General features: G+C 37.8%; 1 protein-coding gene across 1 annotated transcript in view; it reads left to right on the top strand.

Annotated features, from left to right (window-relative positions):
- Positions 1-14,739, top strand: part of SCGN (secretagogin, EF-hand calcium binding protein) — a 69,236-nt gene that overhangs the window by 12,185 nt on the left and 42,312 nt on the right. Inside the window, exon 3 of the mRNA XM_044658121.1 lies at positions 11,205-11,297. Coding sequence (XP_044514056.1) covers positions 11,205-11,297 — 93 coding nt within the window. The remainder of the gene's footprint in view (positions 1-11,204; positions 11,298-14,739) is intronic.

The following is a 14,739-nucleotide window of genomic DNA, read 5'->3' as shown; positions in this document are numbered from 1 at the left end:
AAAGAAAAGTGAACCCTAAAGAAGTTGTTTATTGATAATGGCAAAGGGAGAGTCTAGAAGTAGCAATGAGGATCAAAAAGCACATCTCATCTTCTTCTGGTTTAATATGTCCAGAGACATGTGGCCAGTACTGGAGATGATGGCTAAGAAAGTAGTTCTTTCTGGAGAAAACAGGTGAGAGTTGAGTAAATCAATCAAATCACCCCACTGCATTTCAAGTAAGGGTCAAGATGCTAACCCCTGATCCCATTTTCAGGTGAGAATATATATATATACACTATTTTGAATCAAAGACATCTTATTTGGGTGAGATGGGGAAAATATTCCCAAAGCCTTTCCTTAGAAGTGTATATCAGAGAAGCTGGTTCAGAGCAGAGGAAGACTTTGAGGGCCCAGCAGTTTAGGGAAAGGAAAGGATAGCTACAAATGAGTCAAAAAGAAATGGCAGCCCAAGGATAATGGAAGAAAAAACTACATTATGAACCAGAATGGAGGAATGGAAAGGGTTAATGACCCAAAAGGCAAAAAAGGCAGGTTGACACTTTCCATTGCTCCTACCTCCTTAAGGTCTAAGAGAAGTTCCAAGAACTATCTGGTTTCCACCCCCCCAACTTCCCTTCCCAGAACCAATCTATTAATAGACATTATAATATAATCTGCTGCTTCTTTACCCAAATGTTTCCAGTAACTTGAGTTTTGCCTTGACCAACAGATAAATATAATTTGATGTATAGAGCCAAATCTCTGCCAAAATGTTAGGAATTTTCCTAACTGGGGGGCTTAGAGTAATTGCAATCCTAATACTAATTTCTATTTTAATAGAAGTTCCCTAAAGCAACATATAAGGAAAACAATGAGACCTGAGGGGCAATTATATAACCTCCAGGCTTAAAATGAGTTAATTATTACAGGAAGGTATTACATGTTTCCATTAGTGCAAAAGAATGGGAAGAGTCATGTTGATTCTATTTCCATCAAATCTCTCACATCTGTCTCTTTCTCTCTACACATATAGCCACTATCCCTAGCTCATGCCACATTCACTTCTTGCAATAGATTCCCAATTTGTCTTCCTCTTTCTAGTCTCTCCTGTCTCCAGTCTTTCTTTTATATAGCTTCCAAAATACTTTTCCAAAAAAAAATACTTTTAATCATGTCACCCTCTTGTCCCAAATATAGGTGGTCCATTTTTCACTCTAAAATAAAATATACTCTTCAGCCTGTCAATTAAAATCTTCTACTATCTGGCTCTCATATTTTCAGACTTATTTTCAGTTTCTCTACATTACAGTCAAAGTAGATAATCAGCTGTTCCCTGAATTGGACATCTCATTTCCCATCTCCATGCTTTTTTTTTTTCAGCAGCTTTCCTGGATTCCTGGAAAGCTCCTAATTCTCTACCTCTTTTTGTAAGAATATGTAGCTTTCCCCCAGGCATAGTTCAGGTGCCATCTATTTCCCATGAAAAACCTTTTCTTATTTCCTCTTCTCTGACTAGCTTCAAGTTTAATACTCAATGTCTCTCAAAAAAGAGAGAGAGAGATCTATACACATATATGTATATATATGTATATATATACACACACACATACACAGACAGACATAGATATATAGCTATAAATATATAGATAGATAATTACTTTCTTATAATATATAGTACTCATGTCAATCATAAGCTTAAAATGAGTTAACTATCACAACAAGGTTTTATACAGGTTTCTCTTAGTGCAAAAGAAGAGGAAGAGTTCTGGTGATTCATTTCCACTACATTTCTCTTATCATCTCTTTCTGTCCACACATATAACCACTATTATATAAGGTGTGTATGTGTGCATATATATGTATGTAAGTATATGTGTGCATCTAGACATACACACACATATACACACACACATACTATATCCAGGAGTGTGCTGGTAAATGTTTAACAGTCAACTTTCTAGGGGAAAAACTTAAAGTTTGAGGCAGTTCCTTCCTCTACCCCTCTGGTGAGCAGTGCCATCTTTAACATTAAGTCCAAAGTTGAGAAATAGACTGGAAAAATGAGCAACACCAACAAAAGTTTGACCATAAACTATGGTGGCAAGAAAAACCAAGATGCAAATTCAGAAGAAAACAACTATGTGGAAACAGCTACAAGTAAAAACACAAAGAAGAATGCTAATTGGGCCCAAGCCCAACAAGAATTTCTGGAAGAGTTAAAAGAAAGAAATTAAAGTGGTAGAGGAAAAATTGAGGAAAGATATGAAAGTGATTTAAGAACATTATATAAATAGAATCAATAGGTTAGTAAAATAAACAAAAAATACTGAGGAAAATAGCATTTTAGAAAATAGAATTGGCTTAATGGCAAAAGAGGCACAAAAATTCACTGAAGAACTTCTTAAAAAGTAGAATTGGCCTAGAGATGGGAGGTCCTAGGTTAAAATCTGGTCTCAGACACTGAAAAAAAATAATTTCTTAAAAATTATAATTGGGCAACAGGAAGCTAATGATTTCATGAGCCATCAAGAAACAATAAAACAAAGTCAAAAGAGTGGAAAAAATAGAAGAAAATGTGGGAAAATTTATTGAAAAAAGTAAATTACCCAGAAAATAGATTGAGGACAGATAATTTAAGAATTGTAAGAATCTATAAAAGCTATGATTTAAAAAAAAAGAGCCTAGGGCCTAGGCAGTATCTTTCAAGAAATTATACAGAAAAGCTGTCCTGATTTCTAAAATCCAGTGGGTAAAAATAGAAACTGAAAGAATCCTTCAATTACTTCTTGAAAAAGATCCCCAAATGAAAATTCCAAGGAATATTATAGCCAAATTCCAGGCTTCCAGCTCAAGGAGAAAATATTGTAAGCATCCAAAAAGAAATAATTCAAATATTGTAGGGCCACAGTCAGGATTGCATAAGATTTAGCAGCATCCATGTTAATGGAATGAGTGTGCTTAGAATATGATATTCCAGAAGGCAGAGGAGCTAAGATTACAACCAAGACTCCCCTTCCCAGCAAAACTGAGTATAATCCTTCAGATGAAAAAGATGCTATTTAATTAAATAGAGGCCTTTCAAGCATTCCCAATGAAAAGCAGAGCTAAATAGAAAATCTGGCATTCAAACACAAGACTCAAGAGTAGCATAAAAAAGTAAACATGAAAGAGCAATCATAAGAGACTCAATAAAGTTAGACCATTTACATTCCTATATGGGAAGATAATATGTACAACTCTTAAGAACTTTTATCATTAAGAGGGCAGTTAGGAGTCTATATAAACAGAGGGCATGAATGTAAGTCTATTATGTCAGGATGATCTCTCAAAAAATTAAATTAAAGAGTGAGGAAGAGGGATGCCCTGGGAGAAAGGGGAAGGAAGAGGTAGAAAAGGAAAATTTTCTCACATAAAAGAGGAACACAAGAAAGAACTTTTATTGTAGAAGGGCAAATGAGAGGAGGAGGGAGAGAGCAAGCAATCCTTGAATCTTACTCTCATTTAGAAGTGGTTCAAAGAGAGGAGTGTCTATGTATATTTATATACTCAGGTGGGTATCAAAATCTGTCTTACTAAATAGAGAAATAGAAGGGGAAAGGGATAAGAGATATGGAGCTGAGACCAGTAATTAAAGGGCAGGAAGATTAAGCGATGTGGTGGTCAAAAGCAAAATAGACTTTTGATGAGGGTAAGGATAAAAAGAGGGAGAGAAGGATAAACAAAAGAAATAGGATGAAGGAAAATACATTGCAATCATAAGTTTACCTGTAAAATGGAATTGAAGAATGGATTAGAAACCAGAACCCAAAAATAAGCTGTTTACAAAAGACACATTTGGAACAGAAACACACAGAGTTAAAGTAAAAGGCTGAAGTAGAATCTATTTTACTTCAGCTAGAGTAAAAAAAAAAATGCAGGGGGAGTAATCATATTAGCCAAAGCCAAAGCCAAAAGAGACCTAATTAAATACCTATTTAAAAACAAATTTAAAGATAATAAATTTTACTAAATGATCCTATACTTGTTTCTTTGATCTCATACTTTTTGTTTCCTCTGAGAGTTTGATCCTTTGATCATCCTCCTTTCTCTCTCCCTAATTTTCAATATCTCTTTGTCTTGAGCTTCTGCCCTGATCTCTACAAACATACTCAGGGTCCATCATCTGTTTAAAAAAACAAAACAAAACAAAACAAAAATTAATGACAAGAAAAAGCAAACCTTCATTTATCCTTCTCAGTCCCTTATGTTATCCTTTCTCATTCTTTTCATAGCCAAACTCCTAGAAAGGGTAATTAATCTATATTGATGGCGTCTACTTCTTCATCTTTTATTGACTACTCATTTCCTGCAAAATGGCTCCTAACCCTATTATTCAGAGGATATTACTGTCTCCCAAGATGCCAATGATCCCTTAATTATTAAATCCAAGAGCACTTTCTTAATGTTGATCTTTCTTGAACTCTCTGCAGTATTTGACCCTGATATATTCTACAGTAATTTCCCACTTCCTCCTGAATATTTCTTTCCTCTCTGAGTTCTTATGATTCTATTCTGTCCTGTCTCTCCGCCTACCTGCTTAAATATTCCTTTTCTATCTCCATCTCTGTTGAAAAATAATTCATATCAATTAATCCACAAGCATTCATTAAGTGCTTACTATGTGCTAGGTACTATGTTAAATACTGAGGATACAAAGGAATGCAAAAACAGCCCCTGCCCTCAAGAACCTAACATTCTAATGGGAGATACAGCTTATCTATAAATTGGTACTGTAGTGCAAAAGTGCAAACAACCCTGTAGAACCTTGCTAACTGCAGAATTTCTGGCAGTTAAGAAGGATTTAGAACCCGGACTAGAAGCAGTTGGTGTTGGAGGCTTGGTCAGAGCAGAAGGGTCAACTGAGCTTGGTCTTGGGGCTGAAACCTGGCCTTGATTCCTTGACTCTGCCTTTTCTCTTGAGATTTTGTGGCTTAGCTAGTTCCTCTGGATCTCCCTGACCTTCCCTATTCCATTCCCCATTTCCCTTCCTGATTTCCTGTGGGGTTTGGGAGAAGGGTGGATTTGGGTAGTAGCAATCAAACTTTGAAGATTTAGTTTTTCCCCACAGTCAAGTAGGGCTTACCCTCGATACAAAATACCTCCTGATTCATTGTATGTAACTTCCCTAACCTTAAAGGCAACAAAACCTCCAGGGACTGAGTGAGGGCAGGCCCTTTCTCAGTCTCCCATTCCTGTGTCCCTTCCCTCACCTGAAGCTTCTCCCTAGGCGGTTGTTAGAGAAACCCTGTATCCCTCTATCCTTTATAATCAACCCCTAAACTCAATTAACCCTGTTGTCATTTAATCAAACCTTTTGCTAAATCATTGATTGAATGATAAAAGAGGGTAAGGAGAGAAAGGAATAGTTTCTCTCTGGGTCCTGAGGGGAGTTGGAGGCGTCCATCTTGGAGGAAGTTGTGATCTCTATACTTCCTCTGAGAAGCCCTTCTATTTCACAGACAGGGAAGAGCCTTGGGACTCTGTCTTTGTGAACCTGAGAAATTGACTAGAAAGCCCTCTAGTTAGTTTCAAACCATTTCTGACTGGCCCTAACCTTTTGTCTGTAGAAGTGCCCTTCCTACCTGAAGGGTTCAGCCTGTTTCCCTTCAGTGTCCTCTGTCTCAAGCCTGTGTACCCAGTCTGTGTCTCCCTGTTGCAGCTGCCTGCCTAACTACCTCAACCTCTCCCCTTGCAGCTCATTCTACATCATCTTATATTTCCCTAAACTCAGTCATTCCCTTACATCTCCTACCACCTCAATTTACTACCGTCCACTATTGCATCCTCCTTTCCTACCTACTGACTTAGGGACCCACACACCCCATCCACTTGCTTTATTCCCTTATTACAGTACACATGAGACACAGGCAGAGTAGGTGGAAGATAACCTTAGAGTGGAAGACTTATGCAGCTGGGGAGAAAGGAGTAGGAAAAGGTTCCTTGCAAAGAGTAGGTTTTGAGCTTTGTCTCAAAGGGCACCAGGGATTCCAAGAGACAAACATGAGAAGGAAGAGCATTCCAAGCATGGGAATTGTTAGGGCATGGAAACAGGAGATGGAGTGCTGGAGAGCAAGAATTGTTTGGAATTTGTTGTCTAGTCATTCGGTCATGTCCAACTCTTATGACTCCATATACCATAGCATGCCACTAACACTCTTTAGTAGATTAAAGCAAAAAGAGTTGCAGTGATTTGCTCAGGGACACAGAGCTGGTAAGTATCTGAGGCCAGATTTGAACTTAGGTCTTCCTGACTCCAGGCCCAGGGCTCTATCCACTGAGTCATCTTGATGCCTCCACATTTTGTAATACCAAAAGTTAAGATTGATATCTCTCTCCCAATGACCTCACCACCTCACCTGCTGAACTGCCATGGCCCTTTTAAGATTAACTCAATTACCATCTCTCCTCTGAGGTCTTCCCTTAACTCCCCTAGTCATCAGTGACCTTTCCCCCTCCTTGGACTTCACATTTCACTTTGTACTTCTTTTAGAAACCATTTATTTTATGTTATAGCTATTTGGATATGTGTAGTATTCCATACCTCTCTAATAGGTCCAGAGACTATATTTTCTCTAAATTTTCTCAGCATGTATAGTGTTCTACACACTGTAGGTACTTATCAAATGTTTCTTGAACACTCTTATTACTAGACACCATAGAGTAGCCAGAGTCCATAGTTAAAGGAATTAGTCTTAGGAGCCAAGATGGTGGGTTAGTAGTAGTGAAAGCTGAAATCACTGTGAGAATTCTTCCAAACTAAACTTCAAAAAGCACTTCAAAACAACAGGAGTAAAGGAGTTAGTCTCTATATATCCAATGCCTTCTTTAAATAGATGCCATGAACTTTGAACATCTTATTTCCTAGATACAGTCTTTCAAAATATGACCAGGTTGGGAGCATTTCTGATATTTCAAGTGTATCCCAAAAGAGATGTCTGTGCCTAAATTATAAAATTGTGTTATCATTCAGGCATTTTCAGACATGTCTGACTCTCCATGACCCTAACGGGGTCTTCTTGGCAAAGATACTGGAATGTTTGCCATTTCCTTCTCTGGCTCATTTTATAGGTAAGGAAAAGGAGGCAAACAAGGTAAAGGGACTTGCCCAGGGTCACACAGCTAGTATCTGAGACCAAATTTGAACTTGGGAAGATGAGTTTTCCTGAATCCAAGCCCAGTGCTATACACACTGGGATATCTAGCTGTCCAGATTATTAGAAAAGTTTGTGTAAATTGTATCATTTAATCACATAATTGACAAGGATTCACTTGCCTGGTGTTGTATAAGGCACAAAGGAGATTACAAGAAAAGACATATATCCCTACTATGCAGTCAGCTAAGAGGCTGGAATAGGAATCTGAAATTTGAGCCCAGGTTTTTAGTTTCAACTGAGCTTTAGGGGCTGACAAGTGAAAGTGAGTGAGAGGAATAAGAATGACAGAGAATTTAAAATAGAGTTAGGGTCAGGGATGGTAAAGTAACCATAAACGTGAATCATCTTGCTTTTCTATTTATTATGCCTCAATAATGAGCTACCTACCTGCATGCAATGGTGTATTCACCAAGGAAAACAATGTCAAACAAGAATTTTATTGATGAAAGTGAAATCCATTGCAAGAAAATAAAGTTCCCCAGCAACCATTTGAGAGGTAGCCTTTGAATACAAATAGTCTCAGAGCCAGTCATTACTTTATTTATTTTTTGCTCAGGAGGATTTCATGGCCGTGCCAAGTGGCATGTGTATGGACAGGGGTAGGACAAATCCTGTGATTTCATTTGTTTGGGGAGCTCCTGGTTAGCAACTTCCTCTCCCAGTGTTGTAGAATAGTAGTAGAATATAATGATTGTTTTTATTATTATTTTTAATCAAATTGTTTGTTGGTTACATTTAGATTCTCAGATTCCCTCCAATTCCTCCCTGCACTAGAGAAGGCATCATTTAACCCTGCCCCCACCCAAATATATATATATGTGAATTGTATCTTTCGTGTGCCTATTTATCAATTCTTTCTCTTGAGGTGGTCATTCACAAGTTATTCTTCAAAGATTAATTCTGTAGCAATAAATAATGTTCTCTTGGACTGCAAGGGTTTTTAACATTGAACCTCTTTCAATAATCTGGTGAAGCACATGAATCTCTTTTCAGAATAATAATTTTTAAATTAACCATTTTTTAGCTATAAAATAGGGAATAATAACGCCTATCTTGTGAGGTTATTGTGAAGTTCAGACGAGATAACATTTGTGAAGTAAGCACTCTATAAAGGTTTTTTTCCCCTTTTTTCCTTCCTTTCCCCATTTAAATGGCATAGGATTACAAAGGAGACTAATGATACCATAATTTAATTAATTTTTTAAAAATTTCATAGACAACAACCTTGTTGAGAATCTCTAAGAGAAGAGCAGCGAGGTGGCTCAGGAGATAGAGTCAGACCTGGAGATGGGAGGTTTGGGGTTCAAATCTCTTCTCAGACACTCCCCTAGGCAAATCACTTAACCCCAACTGCCTAGCCCTTACCACTCTTCTACCTTAGAACTTAGAACCAATACTTAGTATTGATTCTAAAACAGAAGGTAAAGGGTTTAAAAAAAGAATTCATAAAAGAATTGCTTGGATCACTGAGAGGTTATGACTTCCCTAAAGTCATATGGTCATACAGGACTTGAATTCAGTCCTGGTCTTGAGGATAGCTCTCCATCCTCTCCATGCTACATATACATCTCCAGAAAACAAGCAACCCATGTGGACCCTTTTGCCCGCTGTGTCTAGTCTAGACAACATATTCTGAAGTCTTCACCAGTCTGATGCTCATGACTACTCTTGTTATAAATGCAAATCACCCCGACAGTCTTATAAGGATACTTTAGCTGCTCAGCAAACGGGATTTGCTATTTGATGTACTAGACAGAACCTCACACTGACAAAACTCTGAGTGCTGCCCTGCAGGGTGCTCCGCTGAACAGCCCCACTTCCCCGTGGGGAGCCCTGTCTTGTTGTCTGGCCCTACCTCTCTTCACCTATCATGATGGCATTGAAAGATGGCAGGTGAAAATGGGTCTATCCATGTAAGCAAGCAGAAAGCTAAATAATAGATGGAACCAGAGTGCATAATGCATCAAAAGGCTCACTCACAAAATGACATGTTATTGTGAAGTAAATCTTCAAGTACTTTTTTAAAGTATATTTAATGACAACTTCATTCTTTCTCCATGTTTTTTTACAGTTTTGGTGTTGGGTTTGAGGATTGATTTTTTTGTGGGGGTGGGAAAGTTGTACTTTTAATTGTAACCTTAAACTTAGTCATAAGAGAAGAGAAAATTGTAATCATTTGGAGATAATGTGATGTATGTTTTGTGAATTCTATAGAATCAATGCAAAAATTCATTGGAAAAAGTGAATAACTCCAGTAAAAAATGGCAGGATAAAACAAATCTACAAAACTAATAAAATCTAGAAAGAAGACATAGAAAAAAAATTCAGCATTATTCCATGTAACTACAAAAGGTGCAAAAAAATCTGAGAGCTAGCCTACCAAGATTTACTTAAGTGAATATAACTTCAATATATTCTTTGTTCTTTATAGAAATTTAAAAAGACAACTAATTAGAAAAAATATTCATTGTTAATGGTTGGCTTATACAACATTATAAAAATTATAATATATTCACTTACATATTTCATGTCAAACTACCAAGAAGCAATTTTAGAGAATTGGTTAAAATTTCATAAAATTTTCTAGAACTAGATAAAATAATAAGAAAATTCATCTGGAGGGGCCAAAGTTCAAAGACTTCAAAGTCACATCATGAAAGAAAAAAAGAAATGAAGAGGTATTAGTGGATTTGAGTTTATATTACAAATCAGCAATTATCAGAACTATTTGGTTCTTGTTAAAAATAGAAAAATTTATTAGTATAACAGATAATAAAATTAGTCTTTTAAATTTGCAATATAAGATTTGCAATTGTAAGGGCCCACAGCAGGTGCTGAGGTAAAGGGATTTCTGCCCAGTGCTCTGAAAGTCAAAGCTGAGAAATTCAATGAAGCCTGATAAATGGTGGGAATAACTATGACCCTCTTAAAGTAGACAAATGCCTCATTACTTAATGAGTGAGGAGGACAGCTAGGTGGTGAAGTGGATAGAGTGCCAAGCCTGGAGTCAGGAAGACTTGAGTTCAAATATGACCTCAGACACTTACTAGTTGTTTGATCCTGGGCAAGTCACTTAATCCTACTTGTTTCCTCATCTGTAAAATTGGCTGGAGAAGAAAATCACAAACCCCACCAGTATCTTTGTCAAGAAAACCCAAAAAATACAGTCACAAAGAGTCAGACGTGCCTGAACAACAACAAAGGTTTGTAAAATGCTTTCTTTATATTGTTTTATTTGATCTTCACAAAAACCCTATGAGGTAAGTATTAGTATCCTCATAAATAGATGAGGAACCTAAGGCTGATCGATGGAAGTTCAATGACTTTCCCAGGGTCAGAGTGTCTTAAGTAGGCTTTGAACTCATGTCTTCATGAGTCTAACACTATCCAATATATCATCTGGCTGCTTAGACCAGTGAACTAAGACTTTGGAATAATTAAACCTTGCCTCCTATTCAGTATAATCAAGTCATATATTACCTGACTGCCAAGTTCTAAAATACAGAGTAATTTTTTTCAGGGAAGGGGAAATCAGGAAAAGTCTCTATCAGGATGTAACACCTGGAGTTTGAACTTGGAATATTTCAAAAGCTGGAGCCAACAAAGAGAAATTCCAGGCATGGAGGGAAGCACAGAGCTAGGAGATGGACTACTAAGTAGGTGAAGCTGACTGGGATGTAAGGTTATGATCAGGAATAATATACGATCAGCCTGGAAAGATAAGGGTTTTAAATACCAGAGGATTTGGTTTATGTTGTCACACAAACAAAGCAGATTTGTTTTGCTTAAATATATTTCTTTGGTTTTCTATTTAGTTTTTAAACCCTTCTCTTCCATCTTAGAATCTATACTATATATTGGTTCCAAGGAAGAAGAGCAGTAAGGGCTAGGCATTTGGGGTTAAGTGATTTGCCACACAGCTAGGAAGTGTCTGAGGGAAGATTTGAACCCACCAAGTCCCTGGTTCTCTCTCTGCTGAGTCATCTAGCAATGAGATTTTAAAACTTGGTTTTGTTTGACTTGTTTTAGGAAGCTATAACCAAAGAGAGACTTCAAGAGGTGAAAAAACGTTTTGTGGCTGCCTATGGCATCTCTGAAGATGGACGACTACAGATACAGGAGGTAGCTTCCAGACCCTCTTTGTATTTGTGTGTGTGTGTGTGTGTGTGTGTGTGTGTGTGTGTAGATATTGTGTAACTAGAATTTCTGTACCCTAAAACTACTATTCCCAGCACCCCGCTCTCCTCACATTGTATGCTGACATAGGGAGGATATGTTTGGTGTAGCCCCATATCTCTCTCTCTCTCTCTCTCTCTCTCTCTCTCTCTCTATCTCTCCTTCCTGTAATGGCAGCTGCCAGGAGTCTTTTTAAATAGGCAAGAGAATTTAGTCACATGGTTTTATTTTGTTAGATAATTACCCTTTTATTCATTTACTTCTAGTAATTATTAATAAACTTTATAAAATATAACACTGGGAGTATTGGACATTAAATCCTACAATATACACATATATGTATATTTAGGTGCATGTACATACTTGTACGTGTGCATAGATATATGTGAGAGGATGTGTATAATTTTCTCCTAAAAGAAAAAAGAAGCTGGCATGCTATATGTCATGGTGCTAAAAATGCTAAACTTGGAGACCTGATTTTTCATCTTGTCTCTGTTACTTGCTATTGTAAGCAAGCCCTGATCACTGAAATTCTTTAACCAACAACTTCTTTATCTATACAACTAGGATAGGAATAGTTTTATTTTTTTAACTCTTTCCCTTCTGTCTTAGAACTGGTACTAAGTATCAGTTTCAAGACAGAAGAGCAGTAAGGACTGGGCATTGGAGTTAAGTGACTTGCCCAGGGTCACACAGCTAGGAAGTATCTGAGGTCATATTTGAACCTAGGACCTTCTATCCCTAGGCTTTAGGCAACTAAGTAACTCAGGGAATAGAGAGGCAGGCCTGGAGTAGGGGGTGGGAGGCAATGAGATTAAATGGCCCTCACCAACATTCTTTGTGGACTACTAATCTCCCATCACTAGGAATTTTTGGTCTTCTGGGGATGGAGTCAAGATGGTGGATTAAACCAGAGTAGCTCCAAGTCACCACGAAAATCCTCTCCAACCAATATTAAAATATCATCACAAAATGACTATAGAAGTGAAAGAACAAACAAGGAGAAATTATATAACATAAAGAGGCATGAAAAATCATTATAGAGAGGGGAGGATAAGGGTGGTGATGGGCAATGCTTAAACTTTACTGTCATCATAACTGGCTCAGAGAGGGAAAAACAAGTATACTCATTGAGGTACAGAATTCTTTCCTACCCTACAGAGAAGTAAAAAGGGAATAAGGCAAGGGAAGGAGGGGGTAATTAGAGGGAAGGGAAAGTTGGTTGGGTTGACAAAAAGCAAAATACTAGTAAGGAAGATCAGAGTAAAAAGGAATAGAGCAGGATCTAAAGGGGATGATATGATGGAGGACAATACATAGTAATCATAATGCTAAATGTGAATGGGATGAACTGACCCATAAAATGGAAGCAGAGAGCAGAGTGGATTAAAAACCAGAATCCTACTATCTGTTGTTTATAAGAAACACATTTAAGGCAGGGTGACATACACAGATTCAAGGTAAAAAGCTAGAGTAGAATTTATTATGCATCATTTAAAGGAATTTTTGTAACTATGGAGTGAAAAGCTTGTTAATGATATGTAGCTTATAATACATTGAAGAACCAGGTAAGTTACTGGGAATTAACTGATGTAGTTATTAATTTAACAGTTAACACAAATAGTACTTACTGGGTACCCACCATATTTGACAACATGGCCCTCCCTAGAGATTACTCCAGGGACATCTCAGTCTTCTAAAAGGATATGTAATGCAGGATTTATACTATATTTCTTGCATTGGCAATATTACCCTAGGCAATCCTGTCAGTTAGGAGAATGGAACTCTGGCTCGGCAGGTGCCAGTCCCAGGAGCTGACAGTTGAGCTGGGACTATAAAAACCCCCTGCAAAACCAACCTGGGGGTTCTGATTTTCTTGACCTCACCCAGACACTCTGCTACCCTAGACTTCCCTTTGGGGACCCCAGGAGGTTGAAGGGAGGTTTGGGTTGTGGAAAGTAGACAGGATTTAGCTTAGAGTAGCCTAGCAACAGAGACACCCCTAAACCAATCCATCAACTATTCTGTTGAGCTGGTGAATCATTAACATCAGGACAGTGCCAAATTATTTCTGGCTGAGGGCTGGTTCCCTCAGCCTGGCCTTACCTTCTAGGTCCATAGCCAACACTTGCCAGTCGCCCCTATCAACAGCCTCTCAAAAGCCCTAAACCCTCTTACCTCAGTTTCCCTTCTGTGTTAAAATAAAACCCTCAGCCTGAAACTGAGAGTTTCTATAATTATTATTATATCATCTTGGGCTAGGGGGCTGAGGAGAGGGGAGAATATCAACCAGTTGACTTTAAAGGAAGTACTGGGCAAGCCACCATTGTATCCAGGAAGTGTGCAAGCTCCACTTCCTGTTTAGTTCTGCTTCCACCCAACAAGAAGGCAGTTATTCCAGCAGGGAGGGGCTCCTCACTCTCCACCTTAAAGGAGCCTATAGGTAGCAGGGAGACTGACTGGGCATCACAGCTTAGGCTACACATCACTGACAGTCTCAAATCACCTGCTACTGTAGTTATAGGCTCCCAGGCCCAGGTGACACACTTGTACCACCAGCTCCTATTATTAGCCACGTTTATCCACTTATTACAGATAATATATCAACCTATATAGCAAGAAGGGGAAATCTATGTTACCATAACATTTTGTAGAACTTGTTCAAAAATAGAGAGATTAGGGCCTAAATTCATCATTCTGGAATATTGGTCTTTTTGTTTTTTAGAAAATTACCTTCTTAGAAATGACTTTCTCAAGGTCACACAGCTAAGAAGTGTCTGAGGCCAGATTTGAACCTATTTTCCAAGCCTGACTTTCAATTCACTGAATCACCTCGCTAGAAGGAATTTTAGAAATAGTTTTATCCAACTGATTTGTTTTGTAGATGAGGAAAAGGAGAACCCAGAGAAATCAAATCATTCACCTTTGTAAATGTTTTATACCTTGTGTTGTAGCTAAGTAACAAGGTGGATAGAGTCAGGAAGATCTGAGTTCAAATTTCACCTCAGATTAGTTGTGTGATCCTGGTCAAGTCATTTAAATTTTTATCTGTCTCAATTTTCTCAACTGAAAAATGAGGATAAAAATAGCAACTACTTCTTGGTGTTACTATGAAGATCAAATAAGATATTTCTTATAAAGCACTTAGCAAATGTTCAGCCCATAGGAGGTGCTTTATAAATGCTTATCCCTTCCCTTCCTTTACTTATCTGTGTACATATCCCCCCCCCAATATGTAAATTCTTTGAATCTATTTCCCTTCATCACTACATTCCCAGTGTTTCTTGTTGTTCAATTGCTTCAGTCATGCCTGACTCTTCATGACCCCCTTTGGGATTTTCTTGAGAAAGAGTTGGCCATTTCCTTCTCCAGCTCATTTTCTACATGA

Source organism: Gracilinanus agilis, chromosome 1 (assembly GCF_016433145.1).
Source record: "Gracilinanus agilis isolate LMUSP501 chromosome 1, AgileGrace, whole genome shotgun sequence".
Taxonomy (NCBI): Eukaryota; Metazoa; Chordata; class Mammalia; order Didelphimorphia; family Didelphidae; genus Gracilinanus; species Gracilinanus agilis.
The sequence above is the reverse complement of the archived record's forward strand: the minus strand, read 5'-3'. Positions and strand labels throughout refer to the sequence as shown.